Consider the following 16,446-nt stretch of genomic DNA (forward strand, 5'->3'; position numbering starts at 1 on the left):
GGACCACTTCCACAGCTTCCTAAACTCGCTCTCAACTTAGGTCCGTGCTCTTCTGCTTCCAGGGACTGGACCCCAGACTGCTGCTCCAGGAAAGATCCAACCTGACCAAGTGCCAATGAGGGGAATGTGAGGAGGTCCACGACGTCTCCAGAGAATGAGAAGTCACCAGTCTAGATACCAGGGGATCCAGGGAGTCTCAGTAAATAAGAGGCATACCAAGAAAACACACATTTGCTCTTGTATTGTAACCAATACTCTTATTTATAACTAGCATTGTCAGTAGTCATTATGTTTATAATTAAAATTGGGGGAGAGGCCGGCCCTGTGGCCAAGTGGTTAAGTTCGCACGCTTCGCTGCGGCGGCCCAGGGTTTCGATGGTTCGGATCCTGGGTGTGGACATCGCACCGCTCATCAGGCCGTGCTGAGGCGGTATCCCACATGCCACAACTAGAAGGACCCACAACTAAAAATACACAACTATGTACCGGGGGGCTTTGGGGAGAAAAAGGAAAAAAATTAAATCTTTAAAAAAAAAATTGGGAGTAGTTAATATGTTACAGATTGTAGCTTAAAATCATCTACTTTAGTTTCCACAATTCTTTCAAATTCTATTAACTGATGGTATTGAGCCAGATGGGGAGCCCTGGAGCCCCTCTTACCAGCTGTGTAACTACCTCCTTATCTGTAAAATAGAAACGCAGCTGCTAGTGCGCACAGTGCACAGGGCAGGACTGGATGCACTGATGTATGTGAAGTGCTAGCACAGCGCCTGGCAGACTGGAGGTGCTGGAGAAATGGCAGTTGCTGTTTTTCAGCCTCCTGGCATATGTGGTACTTGTCACAGTTGACAGTTAGCTGAAAAACTAAGTAACACTAAGAGCTTAGGAACGGGAGCACGAGGAACTGCGGCCGCTCTGCTCGGTGCTCCTGGGAGGCGTTTCCGGCTCTGAGGAGCAGGCCCTGGCTCTGGGCTCTGAATCAGCGCTCCACCTGCCAAGGGCGACGTGGTTGCTGGTTGCGAGTCCAGTCTCGCTCCCAACGTCACCGTGCCTCTCCAAGGCTCTCTGCTCAGAGTCCACTGAGAGCTGCTTGACCATCAGACTCTGTCCTGCATTCCGGGCATCTATCTTTCCTCCCTGAAGGAAGGGGGAGGGATCACAAGACGCATCCCATGCATCTACTGCCCATGGAACATGTGGGGGATGCTGTTCAGCATGCAGAGAGGTGGGCCATACATGCCATTAACAAGCCCCACATCACACCAACCAGCCAACCAACCAACCAGGGCCAGAAACATCTAGAAATGAGGGACCGATGAGGTCTACTCACTGGGTTCCACTGCGCTGAGCCAGGCCCTGGGAGCCCTTGCCTCGCCGTGATGCATGCCATAAGTTTTCTGAGCAGAGTTTAGACCTCCCCTCTGACGCCCTGGAATCCTAACTGCATTTGTATTAGGAACACACAGCCCCGGGCCCCAGCAGAGCTGTTGATCAATAAAATCGCACTCCACAGAGGATGCAAGTGACATCTATAAACCCGTGAGTGTCAAAACAATGGCAAGAAAATCCTGTGTTCCTACTGTCAGAGGATGAAAGCTGGGTAATTAATGCCAGCCCAATGACACCACAAGGAGAAATAAAACAAACAGCTGGTGGTTCTGTAGACCAGAATCGGGCTCCTCCACTCTGTTAGCATTTCCACTATAAAATACTGACTCACGTTATGGCCAGGGAAGCATAAATCTGCGACCAAAGAGGAAAAAAGAAAGAAGACTCTAGAAACCTGCCAAGTAAACTTTAACTTTTGGTTCCATAGTCAAAAGTATGCTACACCATCTCCTTTATCCTGAAATTACTGAGAATCTCCACGATATTAAATGAGATCAAAAAGAAGTTAACCTGTGAACACAAGGTATAATTCTGCATTTTATGTAAAGGAAACACCCCCCACCCGGGACTGGTAATTGTGCACGATCTTCTTCCAGTGTGCACAGGAGACCTTCCACGTGACGCCGTGAATTTTGGGGACGTGGTCAGAGTTTGGCCAACCAAAGTTTTGCATTTGATAACGGCATTCTTTCTTCAGCTCAAGAAGGGAGAGTGTGTGGAGCCAGACGTTTTGAACTTGATGGCCTTCTGGAAGGTCTGTTTTCCTTTGGGTAACACATGTACCCTTCCTTCAGAGCAGCAGTGGGATTCCGGTGCTGCAGGCTCCTTTCCTGTAAAATGGGAGAACTTCCCACATCCCTGCGCTGCTAGCCGCATGCCCACAAAAGCACACTCTCTGTTTCCTTTGCTCTGTTTTGTCTCTAACACGACCTAGAACAGTCCTTGGTGCACAGTGGGTACCCAGAAGTCTTAGTTATTGAAAACCTCATGGGACTGTTGTGTGAATCCCGTCAGAAAATGCCTCAGAGCTGGCAGTGTCTGGCACATATTATGTGCTACTAAATGCTGCCTAGCCATTATTTGTATCTTTATCTTGATGGACCAATACTGCTCTCCACCACCTGTGTTTGGGCTTCATTCTGGCCTTCGTTTTTATTCTTCCTGATCTTTACCATAATAAGATCACAACCCCAGGAGTCATGGGCAAGGCAGTATTTTTTTAACTCACTGAAGTAGAGGCCCCTTCGCATCCCATTTAACTACCATGCGCCCTTGTGCACAGGTTTTGTTTTTCACTCCTTTGCTTTTGGTAGTGGGGTTAGGAAGACTTCTTGACCAGATGCTGGGGAATGAGAGGAGATGGCTGGAACTCTGCAACCAGAACGCAGCCCAGGGGGGCATCCCTGCGCAGGCATCCATTTGGCGGCACCGGGGAGGACGCAAAGATGCAGGAGGTCTAGTTTTTGTTAGTCAAAGTGTGGCTTCCCCTTGGGTGGCGGCTCTGAGAATCATGGTTAGGAAGCATAAAGAAGAGACGCTGCGACACAGGACACGACTGAGGAGGGGACCAACCACCAGGTGAGCATCAAGGCAGCAAATTCCTGCCTCGGTCATAGTACAGGGCCCTGCCCGACAGCCCAGCTCAGCCCTCGAAGTGGGGAGCTGCATTCCAGGTGCTTGGCTTCTCGCCTTACACGTAGCAACCATCTGAACCAGTCCTAACCTCCAGAGCCGCAGACCTCAATCCCAAGCAGAAGCTCACGGAATGAAAGAAAAACCGAGGCAAATGGACAGAAGCGGGGGAGACAGGCTCCAGCTGGTTTTGAAATTTCATTGATTTTTTTCTCAGGCACTACATTTAAAAGACTGCTAATTCTCATCCATGCAGGTACGAGGATGTTACAGAACTCACTTGAGTAATGCCTGCGAATGCGCAGTGTGCGTCTCCCTGCTGGGTCATGAGCAGATCCTAGAAGTGTACTGGACTCTTCCTAACACACACTGTGCAGGAGCAGCAGTCTTCTGTCACCCAGAAGTGGTCCTAATTGTTTTCACCCGCTCGTCTTGCATGGGAAAAGCGTCTTAGCCTCACCTTAGTGGACCTCAGGGCCAGACACAGTGCTAAGCATTTTGCTTGTAGGCTCTCATTTAATCAGAGAGCACACTTCAGAACGTGCACTGCGTACCCCAGAGCCCACAAGGCCTGCCCACAATCACAGGGCACTCCACACGGAGATGCAGCGAGGCCTGAGCAGCTTGCCTCACTGGGTCCTTGGGCCTTCTCTCTAGCTGCTGTCCACCAGCCCAGACATGCACGGGTTGGCTCAGGCCAGCAGAGGCTAACAAGCCATCTGTGGAGCCCATAAATCATATTCCTGTTGAGTGGAGGCCTCTGCCTTTTCATGGATGATAAAACTCCCACCGTCTGATAAGCCGTGATAATTGGGCACAAGCCCTTCCTTTCCCCCACATAGCCGGGGGAGAGGGGTGACCATACATCAAAACACTTTCTCTTAGCCAGATATTTTCTTGCCCATGAAATTCCAGCTCAGTCTGGTTCTGGGAATGCAAAAATGCCTTTGCCAAAGGGCTGGCACAAGATCAGAGTCCCAGCTGAAGCCAGGCCTGGCAGCCAGGTAGCCAAGAACCTCGGTGTGGTGGTGGGTAAAATGCCCCACTGGCCTGGCTCGCTAGTCCTCTGATGAAGGCTAAGGCTCTTCCTCCATCCAGGCCCCAGTTACCCCTTTTGTAAAAGGTTTTAGGTAGGATGATTCCTAAAGATAATTAAAAAAAAAAAAAAAGATAAGACAAATGGGGGTGATCCACAAGGCATGATTACTTTTATGATATGCTTTTATCTAATATTATAAAAGCAAGATCCTGGTGGTGGATCCTTGTTACAGTTGATTAAAGGAATGAAGAGCGAGGACAGGAAGTCTTGGCACAGGGCACCAAGATCAAATTGGAAGACTGGTTCTCAAAAGCTTGAACACTGGATCTCGAGGTCAACACCATCCTTGGGGTGCAGCAGGTGGACATGGTCAAGCTGTAGAAGGCCAAGGCCAAACGGGAACCTTGAAAGCACTGATAATGGGAAACAATTTTAAGTGATGAGGAAAATCACCAAACATCTCCACAATTCATGTAAAACCAAGCCAGGGCGACAACCAAGAAAATTCTCCCCAGAGAAGCCTTAGGACAAAAATGTTCCTGTTGTCGAAGCCCTCATTGGGACATTCATATTTGACGGCACAGTTGTGTCGGACTTTAAACATCTACCCTTCCTTGGGCCAACAGCAACTCAGGATAGTTGGGATCGTGTCATTGCCATGGCGATGCAGAACTAGGGAATTATCCGATGGCATTCCTGCATTCGTTTCATAAATGTTTCCCAAGCTGGAAGTCTGTGCCAGGTCCCATGTGAGATGCTGGGGGATTCTGTGGTGAATGGCACAGAGGGGACCCCTACCCTCTCAGAACTCACATCCCTAATTACAACTGTGGAGGTGCAGGGGAGAAGAGCAGGATGCTGTGAACCCACGTAGCAGGAAACCCAGCCTTGCCTGGGGCTGGGCGAGGTCAGGGGGGCCTCCCTGAAGAAGTGACTTTAACCTAAGACTCAGGAATGAGAAGCAGCTGTCCAGCGACAGCATGGGGGTATCTTAGGCAGTGAAAGGAGCATATGGGTATTTTCTATTGCTGCGTAACAAATTGTCATAGTCTTAGTGGCTTAAAACAACACATCTGTTATCTCAGTTTCCTCAGTCAGAAGTCTGAGCACCGCTTGGCTGGGTTCTCTGCTCAGGGTCTCACGGGACAGCAATCAAGGTGTCAGCTGAGCTTGACTGAGGAAGAATTGCTTCCAAGCTCACTCAGGTTGTTGACAGAATTCACTTCCATGCTGCTATAAGACTGAAGGCTCGTTTCTTGCTGGCTGGGGCTGCCCTCAGGTGCTACAGGCTGCCCATGAGGGCTTCTCCAACAAGGCAGCTTACTTCATCGGCCAGTAAGGAGCATCCCTCCCTCTGGTCTGCTAAGGTGAAGTCTCAGGTCACGTACATAATGCAGAGGGATGAAGCTGGGCTGCAGGCAGGCCTCACCTTGCAGGGCTGTAGGGACGTACGCCAAGATGGACGGGAAGCAGTGAAGGTTCTCAGGAGTGGAGGGACAGAGTAAGGTGTTTTAAAAAGACAAATGCTTGGGGCTGGCCCCATGGCCAAGCAGTCAAGTTTGCACACTCCGGGGCAGGCGGCCCAGTGTTTCGTTGGTCCGAATCCTGGGCGCGGACATGGCACTGCTCATCAAACCACACTGAGGCAGCATCCCACATGCCACAACTAGAAGGACCCACAACGAAGAATATACAATTATGTACTGGGGGGCTTTGGGGAGAAAAAGGAAAAAAAAAACCTAAAATCTTAAACAAAAAAAAAAGACATATGCTGGGGCCGGCTCAGTGGTGTTGTGGTTAAGTTCATGCACTCCACTTTGGCGGCCCAGGGTTTGCAGCTTCAGATCCTGGGTGTGAACCTACACACCACTCATCAAGCCATACTGTGGTGGCATCCTACATACAAAATAGAGGAAGATTGGCACATATGTTAGCTCAGCAACAATCTTCCTCAAGCAAAAAGAGGAAGACTGGCAACAGATGTTAGCTCAGGGCCAATCTTCCTCACCAAAGGAATAATAATAAAAAAATAAAGAGACAAATGGTTCTCTATGTATAAAATAACCTTCAGAAGGATGTTCTTTCAAGAGAGTGTTATCCTCAGTTGCCTCCAGGGAAGGTAACCGGGCGGCTGGGGGACACGAGTGCGAGGGGAACTGGGGTACCTTTTGAATTTTGAACCACGTGCATGTATTGCAGTAAGAAATAAAGTCATTCTTTTTTTAAAGCAATCCCTCCAGTGGCACACGAAGAAAGGACAGGGAGGAAACGAGGGGAGCTGCAGGGAGACGGGTTAGGTGCCAAAGAGAGGGAAGGGAGTCTGAGTGATCCAAAGACCTGGGGAGCCGGCAGTGAGCACAGGAGGGTGAGACGCAGAAGCCCTTTGAGTGAGCCTCTCCCCACAAGTCCCCTGGACTCGCTGCCTTATTTCTTAGCTTCCCTTTGCCCTAGAGATGTGGACAGGAGAACGCCCAGACTTCGAGAACTTGGCTGTCCCTAAGAAAGGCCAGTGAGTCTCCAACAGGTAGAGCCCACCTCCTTTTGGTAGTTCCAATACAAAGCACTAATTCCTCTTTCTCTAACGCAGTTGATGGTCACTTCAAAGAAATTCTTCAAAGAGATTGCATTAGCCCAAAAAAAAGAAAACGAAAAACCCCAACATTAACTACAGAATCCTGACGGGCTGTGATTGTCTTCTTTTTCCCTAAACACTATTCCCTGCTTCCTTTTGTGCTCTAAATTACCAATTCCAGTCCCTGTGTAGCGAAATAATAATAATTACCATATAAATGAATATGCATACGTGTCATTTCTCTCCCTAAAAGCAAGAAAGCCTGTTTATTTTGGATGAGGGTTTGTTTTGCTTCTGAACAACCAAAGCACATAATTAAGAGCCTCACCTCTTACTCCTGAATCCTGTCTCCACCGGGAAGAGATGGAAAAGGTACCGGATGCCCCTTGAAGCTCAGAAGAAATTTTAAAACAAATTAAAGGAGATATTTCTTTACTCTGCAGGTAACAATGGCTTGAACCGACTCAGAATCAGAACATAAGGTTGGAAGGGGCTTCAAGGCCCGAGTCCAAGCCCGTCGTTTTACAGATGGAGAAATGGAGGCCTCAGGAAACGAAGCACTTGTCAGGGGGACACAGCCATGTGCTGGTGGGACAAGAACAGGGGGGGCCCAAAGCATGACTCCGTGTTTGCATCTCAGCTCTGGGTCTGACTGTGGGACCTTGAGCAAGACTCAAGTGTTAGGTTCTGCATCCCTAAAACGGGTGAGGTCAGTCCACCTCCATGGGTGTTGTGAAGACTAACTGAGATCATGGACGTACCACTCGGCCCACAACACCCAGTCGATTGTCACCAACAGCAGAATAATAATCACCTAGTGATTATTATTAAGGCATAGTGCATCTGCAATGTGGTATAGTGGACAAAGTGCCAGACCCAGTGTCCCAAGTCTCTAGAATGCAGACATCTACTGCCATCATCAAAATAGTAATAATAATAATGATAATTAATATCATTATCAATATCAATAAAGAGCATTAATTCAGCAATAGTATTAATTATAATGCACAATATAGTAATATAGTACAATGTAACTAATAATAATATCACTTATAATATAATTCATTAATAATACTGTTATTAATGTTATTACCATTGTGATGGTGGTGGCAGCTGTTGACAAGGACTTGGGACGCCTAGTCTCACACTTTGCCCACCCTGCAGGTACACTGTGCAGAGAGGCTGGGCAGACCAAGCTTTTAGAAAAGCTCAAAAACTCTTACATAAGTTGAATACATGTTTGAGAGACTATTCTAGATCGCTGAGGGCAAATTTGGGACATCTAGTTGAAATCATAGAGAGAACCACCATATTTTCCCTAGAAACCATGACTCAGTGAGTTATGGAGACTTTTTAAAAAATCATATGAACAAACCTGCCCAGGCCAGCTGGATCCTGTGTCAGGCACGAGTTCAAGGGAGTGTATCTCAGAGTGGAATGCACCCAACAACCCAACCCCATGAGTCCACACCTCTAATTCCAGGCTGCACACTTACATACCAGAAACGTTTCACTTGGGATGCAGTAACTTATAAAAATAACACACAAAATAAGATGGTTTCACACATTTCAAGATTATGAAGGATGGCGTCTTTGGGGGAGTCACTCAGCGGTCCACATGCCCCAGCTTCCATGCCAGTTGGTTGAGGGTCATCAATAATATGACAGCGGGTTCCTCCCTTCCTGCCTCCATCCCGCCCTCGGCCTTCCACCCAGCTCTGGGACATGGACTGGGGAGAGGGGCCCACAGAGGCATCCCTCCCTCCTTGTAGATACACCCTCTCAGCTGGCATATCTGCCAGGCCCCAAGCCAGGGCTGCTTTCTCTGTATCTCCCAAGCACCCATCTCTAGCTAACATCAGGACTGCATGTTTTACTTATTTATTTGGTTTACTGTCTGTCTCCCCACAGCTAGCATCTGTGTTCCTTGAGAGTATGGCGTTTAACTCTTTGGCTCACTGCTGTGGCATTTGTTGCATAAAGGAATAAACAAATGACCATATGATCGCCTTTAGGAAACTCTAGCCAGTGGGCCAACAAAAACTGGCAAGGCATTTGGCAAGGACAGTGAAGGAGGGAGCCATCAGACCTGTGGGCCCAACAGAGAGCACGCAGCCATTGCCCGGCCTTGGATCTCCCTGCCAGGTCTACACAGCATGGCCCTGTGGCCAGGAGTCAAAGCGCCTGCCCTGTGTTCCTGTGTTCCACCAGCCTGGGTCCTCACGCCAGCTCTGCTGCTCTAGCTATGTGGCTTTAGCTGTGCCTCTCGTCCTGCATCTGTAAAATGGGGACAATAGTAACACTGTCCTTGTAGGGTTGTGTGAGGCTGGGTAGGGAGCTGAGTACGATGCCTGCACCAGGTGGAGAGTTTGAGCAGAGAAGCTGGGCTTGCTCTCCGGCTTGCCCGGACCCCAGGGCCTTTTGCGTGCCAGTAGTGAGCTGGGCTCAGGCTCCAGACCTCCACTGCAGCAAGCAGCCTTTCAAAGCAAACACTCTTGACCGTGAGGGAGGGCCTGCGAGCAGACCTGCCGGGACACAGCAGTTCCTGAGGAAGCGCCTGGATCATGGGTGGTTGGGAGTCACAAGCGTCTTAAAAGGGAATCTGAATGAGGCGTGGGAAAGCCCTGCTGCCTTTGCTGACACTGTGACAGACCGTGGCACCATCTCTGCTGGGACTTCTGTTTGGCAAGGCTGTGACTGTGGCTTGTGAGTAGCCCCCGTTCCTCAGGGCAAGTGAGATTCCTGGGACAAGAACTGGAGAATTACTCCTCTCTCGTGTGTTTAGAGCCACAGAGAATCGTGCTGACAGCCCTGGTTCCAAGAACTCTTGGCATATTGCATTTACCTAATGTGCAAGGCTGTATCCAGCTGTGCTTTTAAGTACAGCCCCCAGCCCTCTGAGGGGTTCCAGTCTGGGTGATTTGGGTACACTCACACCAAAGGAGTAGTACCCCTCAATATGTGGCCAAACGGGGTGAGCATTGCTGGTAAAAAGGAGAAAGAGCTTAGTTCTACAGAGCACAGAGGAGAGAGGCAAATCCAAGTGCTTCCAGCCTGGTGCTCTGTAGCGCAAGTTTAATTCGACCTGGCAAACTCATGATCAATTATGATTAAGGCTTTGTACAGGAAAGTGCCAGCCCGTTTCCAGTCGCTTAGGACATTCTCCCCTCCGCTTTATTCCTTGACAAATGATTGTTTTGGCATTTCCCGGACAAGACGGTAACCGATTGATGGGTCAGCTTTAAGAAGAGCTGATCTGAGGCTGGTTGAACTAAGAGTATCGAGCGGCCACTGTAGTGCCAGCCCCTGCCTCGTTCTGCCTGCCATTCCCCTGGCCTAAGACGGCCCCTCCGCACACCTCTCCACCCCCACCCCCAGAGGCTTCCCTAACAACTCAACCCCTGGGCCTGGTTTTCCTTCACACTTGGTTTGTGGCCCACAACCCTTCTCACAGCCTGCCTTGCTTTGGTCACGAAAGGCTCTGTCTCCAACTGCAGATGGTGAGCCCGAGGCCCAGGGGGACCTCGTTGCTTATAGGGGATTGAGGGGGAGGGTGCATGGGTGCAGGGGGAAGGGTCCCAGCAGCAAGGACAACGCAGTACCTGCAATGGGCACTCGACTAGAGTCGGTGAATTGAGCCAGGTAGGCTTGGGAGCGAGGTGACAAGGAGGGAATTTCGTTAAAATGAAAGTCAATGGTTAAGTGGCCTTTCTTCTAACATACCTGAAAGGTGAAAGTTTGCTTTTTATTTAGAACTGAAGAGAAAGGGCAGAGTGTTTTTATAATCATGTGGAAGTATCACTTAGAAGGGAGGCTGGCAAACCATAGCCCCTGGACCAAACCCAGCCTTTCGCCTGTTTTTGTAAATAAACTTTTATTGGAACAACCCAGGCCCTGTCACTTCCGTGGCAAGTACAGCAGCTTTCACACTACATAAGAACGGAGTGGTTGCAACAGAGACTGCAGGGTCTGCAAAGCCGAAAGTATTTACTATCTGGCCTTTACAGAAATAGCTTGTTTACCCCCAATTTCGAATGGCCTCTGAGCTTTGGGCCCTTGCCTGTGCCTGGGCAGTGGGAGACCGTCAGCTCACTGTGAACAATTTGAGGTCAGAGGAAAACACACTGTTCAAACCAGATTCTGAAACCCAGACTGAAGCTTCTGTGAGGCTCTCTCATGACTGAGACTCACATGGCTGAGGCCCACATGGAGCAAGCTTGTGAGAACTGCTATTTGTTCAACACTGTGCTGGAAAGAAGCCCAGTTACCTTTCCAGATTTGGGCCTCTTAACGTTTAAGCAAGAGTGTGTGTGTGCGCACAGGAGCACATATGTATATGTTTTTAAAAAAAGCACACAAGTTCTGGTTCTGGGCAAGATGGGGTATGCACACCTGACCCTGTCACTCCCCTGAAAGCAGCTAGAATACATGGACACAATGCGTGGGGCAGCTATTTGAGGACTCAGAAAGTAGACAGAAGTAAGTGAATTGGGGAAGAAGAGCAGAATTCAAAATACTGCCAAACCAGTACTTCCCAGCCTGGTTTTCAGGCAGCCTGAAACCTGATATGGGCAACAGGTCGGGGCAGAGAGAGGGCCAGGAGGAGCCCTCTATTTCTGGCTTGAGCAGTGGAAAAGGGGACTCCCAACACTCAGAGGTGGGGGGAATCCCCAAGGGTCTTTCCCGTTTCTCTGTTTTCTCGCCCTCCAGCCCCCAGACAATCTTGCTGCAGTGACAAAGCAGTGAGAAAGGGAGCCTGTGGCTGCCTGGAACTCTGCTCGGGCAGGGGATCCTTCCCCTCCAGCCCCTGGAGAATGGAGCAAAGCCCGGTGAATTTTTCCTCTCACTGTCCTCCCACCACTTGGCCCTGGTCACAGGCGCGGTCACCCGAAGCCAGTGGTGGAGCAGGGTAAATAAAGTCCCAGCTGTCTGGCCAGAAGACCAAAAGGAAGAACACCAGGGAACCAGAGGTTACCAAGGAGATGGCAGAGTGGGGAACTCAGGAAAGCAACCAAACAAAGTTGTGTATGGACTCACAGGCTCACCCCCAAGCTGCGCATGCCTGGGTCTGACCTTAAACAGCATCCCGAAGACACTGAGAAATGAACTACAGTGCAGGCCACTGCCCAGGCCCCACTGAGTGCCACACACACAGCACAGAGCTGCACAGCACTGCGAAGACTTGAAAACAGAACCGACACCAAAACCACAACCCAGAGAAGGTGGCTGGACCTCACAGCCTGAGCCCAGTCGAATCAACTGCCTGCTAAGGTAAAAAGATCAGCATTTGCCTGGGATTTAAACAGGACCCAGACTCTCACAGCAATATAAAAAACGTCCAGATAGAAAATTCCTTAGCACAGTAAGAACCAGGAAGATCTCAGCTCAGACGTTAGAATTACCGGACAAAGACTCTGAAGCAGCTATTATTAAAAAATAACAACCACCAAGCTCAAACAAGTAAATGAAAAGACAAGCGGAAAGTCTTAGCAAAGAAACAGAAAGAAGAATCAAATCTAATTTTTAGAGCTAAAAAATACAATAATCAAGATAAAAATTCATTAGATGGGTTCAATAGTAGACTGGAGATGAGAGAGGAAAGATCCAATGAGCCTGAAGATCATTCAATAGAAATTATCAAATCTTAACAACAGAGAGAAAAAAAGACAGGGGAAAAAAAGAATAGAGCTTCAGAGACACGTGAGAACACGAAAGGTCTGACATTCGTGGTACTGGAGTCTCGAGAGGAGAGAGAGAATGGTGTGGAAAATTACATGAAGAAATAATGGCTGAAAACGTCCCAAGCCTGGAGAAAAACATAAACCTATGAATTCAAGGAGCTCAGCAAACCCCAAAAAGAATAAATGCAAAGAAATTCATGCCCAGACATACAATTAAACTGCTGAAAGTTAGAAACAAAGACAACAATCTTGAAAGTAGCAAGAGAAATGACGCATTACTTATAAAAGTTGGAATGACTCTGGATTTTTCACCAGAAACCACAGTGGTCAAAAGTCAGTGGAACATGTGTAAAGTGCTGAAAGAAAAAACTGTCGATCCAGAATTCTAAATCCATAAACAAACATCCTTCAGGAATGAAGGCAAAATAAGGACATTTTCAGATGAAGGAATACCAAGAGAATTCACTGCCAGCACACCTACTCTAAAAGAACTGCTAAAAGAGGTTTTTCAGACAGAAAGGGACACTTGAAACATGAAGAATGAAAGAAGAGCAACAGAAATGGTAATTACCTGGATAAATATAACAGACTCTTCTCCTCTTGAGTTCTTTACAATACATTTGATGATTGAAAGCAAAAAGTCTAACACTGCCTGATGGGACTGTCAATGTCCATACGTGTAATAATACAAAAGACAGCTACAACATAGAGGAGAGTAAAGGTCCAAGGACTATATTGCACATTCTGCTTGAAATGGTAAAATACTGAGTCTAAACAGACTGTGAAAAGGTAAGTCTGAATATTGTAATTACTAGATCATCCACTAAAAAAATCTATACAAAGAGATACAGTGAAAAACACGAGATAAATTAAAATGGAATACTAAAAAGTGCCCAAATAATTGATAAATTGGACTTCATTACAATCAAAACCACTTGCTCTGTGAAAGACACTGATATGAAAACAATAAGGTAGCTGCAGACCGGGAGCAGATAACCCGGAAATCACATAGCCGAACCTCAGTTTCCTCATCTGTAAAACAGGGAAGTAATGGTGCCACCTGAATAGGTTCCTGTGAGGATCTGAGCAGTCAGTGCCTCTCCAGATTCCCACCCACTACATCTCTTTTTGGGTTCTGGTCACCAATTCCAACGTGTGGGGCTGGTGTCTGTGTGTGGGGGGGGTGCGGTTTCCCACACCACCAACAAGCAGTTCTAGGACACCAGCTGGGTGTCCTACGATTCAACTCAATTCTGACACTGTCTACCTGGAGACAGCATCAGATTTCACAGGTTAAGGGCTCAGTGCCACAAGACTGGCCTGACATCCCCCATCCCCACTTCAGATGCCAGCAGTAAGTCCAGGGTGTCATCCGTACTTCTGACCGACTGGCTATAAATCAGAGATTCCCAGGACTCCTCCTCCAGTTTGATTAATTTGCTAGAGCAACTCACAGAACTCAGAGAAACATTTTACTTACTAGATTACTGATTCATTAGAAAGGATATAACTCAGGAGCTGCCAGATGGAGGAGACGCATAGGGCAAGGCATGGGGAAAGGCTCGGAGCTTCCGTGCCCTCTCCAGGTGCACCACTCTCCCAGCACGTCCACGTGCCCACCAACTCTCACACCCAGTCCTTTGGTTTTTTATGGAGGCTTCGTTTCATAGGCATGATTGATGAAATCACTGGCCATTGGTGATTGATTCAATCTCCAGCCCCTCTCCCCTCTCCAGAGGTCAGGGGGCACGACTGGAAGTTCCAACCCTCCAATCACAGGGTTGATTCCCCTGGCAACCAGCACCCATCCTTAGGTGCTTCCAAGTTGCCTCATTAACATAACAAAAGGCACCTTTATCACTCTCCTCACTTAGCAAATTCCCAGGGTCTTGGTTAGCCCTGTGCCAGGAATGAGAAGAAGACTAAATATGTATTTCTTATCACAAATCACAGTATCACAACTGCCCTGCACACCCCAGGAGGCTGACCTCCAGGGACTGCTTCACTTGGACCCCTGCCCTCTGGCTTCATTGGGTCTGGCCAAAGGGGCACTGGCAGGAGATCAGAGGATGAAAGGAGAGCTTGGGGCACCCCGTAATTCTCCCTCTGCCCCTCCAGGTCCAGGGTGTCCAGCTCTCTCTGCTGCTGGTCTCAGGTGGCTTCACCAGCCCTTACTGGTTGCCTTAACTCCCCAACACTTCCGCACTATTCTTTCAGTAAAGGCTCTCCTGTGATCCCCAGGGGTGGGCCAGCTTTTTCCTGCAGGAACCCCAATGATCACCCCAGTTTCCACCTCCATCCAAGGTGGAATCTGCAGACTGACCTTCACTGAGTTCCAGTTGTCTGTTTTTTACCCTTCTCTGCAGGTCATCTGCTTTAGGACATGAACACACGCCCCTCACCCTCCCTTTGTCTGGAAGCCCCCTCACTGGCTCCACGCAGGGTTTCTTACCCGCCTCACGCAGTCCTCCTCACTCACGCGGTCCTGAATCAGTCTGACGAGCTGCATGCTGGGCACTCTCTAAAGGAAAGGAGACATGCAGAATGAAGGCCTGAATCTGTGGGTTGAATTCAAAAGGACACATAACTGGCAGGCCAGTGGGCTCAGCTGAGAACTGAGGGCCTTGCTGCATTGACCCAAAGTTTCTCTAGGTCCCTGACTAGCGCCCTGTAGCCATCTTGTGGCCTGGCCCTGGTCCAGCCTCCACTGCCCCGCAGCCTGCCCTCAGCTTCGTTCTGCACTGACCACCTCCTTGATGGCCCCCCCACCACGCATGTGCACCGACCTCCAGACTCTTGCTTATCCTGTGCCCCGGCCCAGATGCTCTGCCCCATCCCCCCCAGGGTGACTCCAGGTGCCCTTCTGAGCCTCAGCCCCAAGTGTGCTGCCTACAGAGAAGCCCTCTCTGACCCTCCCCAGGCTGGGTGGGGCTGAAATTTGCATTTCTAACAAGTTTTAGGTAATGCTGATGCTGCTGGTCTGGGGACCAACTGGAGAAGCACTGTCTTATGCAAACTTCCCCACGTGGGAGAAGTTGCTGGAAAGGATGGTGCCTTCCTGCGAATGCCTATATCCTCCCAGTCATCCCAGGAAACTTCCTCAGGCTGGCGAGGGAAGGGGGGTGGACAGGGAGCACCTCCCCTCCGCACTGCTTCCATCCTTTCCTGTCCCCTTGTGTCCCCTCCCGACCCCAGGCAGAGCTGGGTTCCATCCTGAGGCTGGTTTCTGAGAGTCGTGTCCTTCCCTGACAACACCCATTCAGGAGGCAGCATTCAAACAGGTACTGGGCCTCGGGGGCTGCAAGCCAGTCAAAGAACACGGGTTGAAAGGCGACAGGTCTGGGTGGGGCACAGCACCCCCCCACGCGGTCCACACAGTGGGGTACAGGCTGGCAGCTTTGAGCAAGGCCCCTCCTGGGTGCCCCCCGCCGCTCCCTGCCATGGTGCTGTCATGATGCCAGCTTTGATGTGTCACGTCAGCAGCGGAGGTTTCCAGGGGGCCGCTTCTCAGAGCCCTACCAAACTGTCTTCGCAGGAAATCAGGAGGCTCCTTCCTTCCAGAGCTCTGCCATGCTCTCCCGCCCCAGCCCCTCAAATCCTGGCTTTTCGAAGAGAATCTGGGACAAACTGATAGAGCTCGGTGAAGTCCCTGTGGGTGACAGAGCAGGCTCAGCCCAGTGCAGGCCCCTGGCCGGTCATCTCCCAACTTGGTGGCAACACAACACCCAGCCTGCTTCCTTGTGGCTGCGCTGGCTCCAATTCGACCTTTCTTCTCCTTCCAGCTTCCAGCGCCTGGGGCCCTGGGGCAGAACCGTTGACCAGCTAATCTGGCAGGTGCTGCCCCTCCCCTGAAAGACGTGCATTTGTTGCTGTTCAGAGGCAGGTATGGAGGTTCAAAGCCTGGCTCTGCCCCCCGGGGAGCCTCACTTAACTCCTACAAGCCTGGGCTTCCTCAGCAGGACAACACGAGACAGTGTGATCCCATCACCAGGCCCCACTCTCAGAGCCCCTAATGTCCCTGTGTACCTTTGGGTGACACTTGCTCAGGAGTCATAGGCATTTTGGTCTCCAGTATGAACTTCTATCCGGGACAGAGTGGGGAGGGGAACGGTTTAGACTTCTGGCATGCTCAA

At 49.6% G+C, this 16,446-nt stretch overlaps 1 protein-coding gene across 6 annotated transcripts in view; it reads right to left on the minus strand.

Annotated features, from left to right (window-relative positions):
- Positions 1-16,446, minus strand: part of AK8 (adenylate kinase 8) — a 132,205-nt gene that overhangs the window by 95,927 nt on the left and 19,832 nt on the right. For all 6 annotated transcript variants that reach the window (XM_070251989.1, XM_023629214.2, XM_023629220.2 and 3 more), the window contains one exon: positions 14,766-14,834. In XM_070251989.1, the coding sequence (XP_070108090.1) occupies positions 14,766-14,834 (69 nt within the window). The remainder of the gene's footprint in view (positions 1-14,765; positions 14,835-16,446) is intronic.

Source organism: Equus caballus, chromosome 25 (assembly GCF_041296265.1).
Source record: "Equus caballus isolate H_3958 breed thoroughbred chromosome 25, TB-T2T, whole genome shotgun sequence".
Classification (NCBI taxonomy): domain Eukaryota; kingdom Metazoa; phylum Chordata; class Mammalia; order Perissodactyla; family Equidae; genus Equus; species Equus caballus.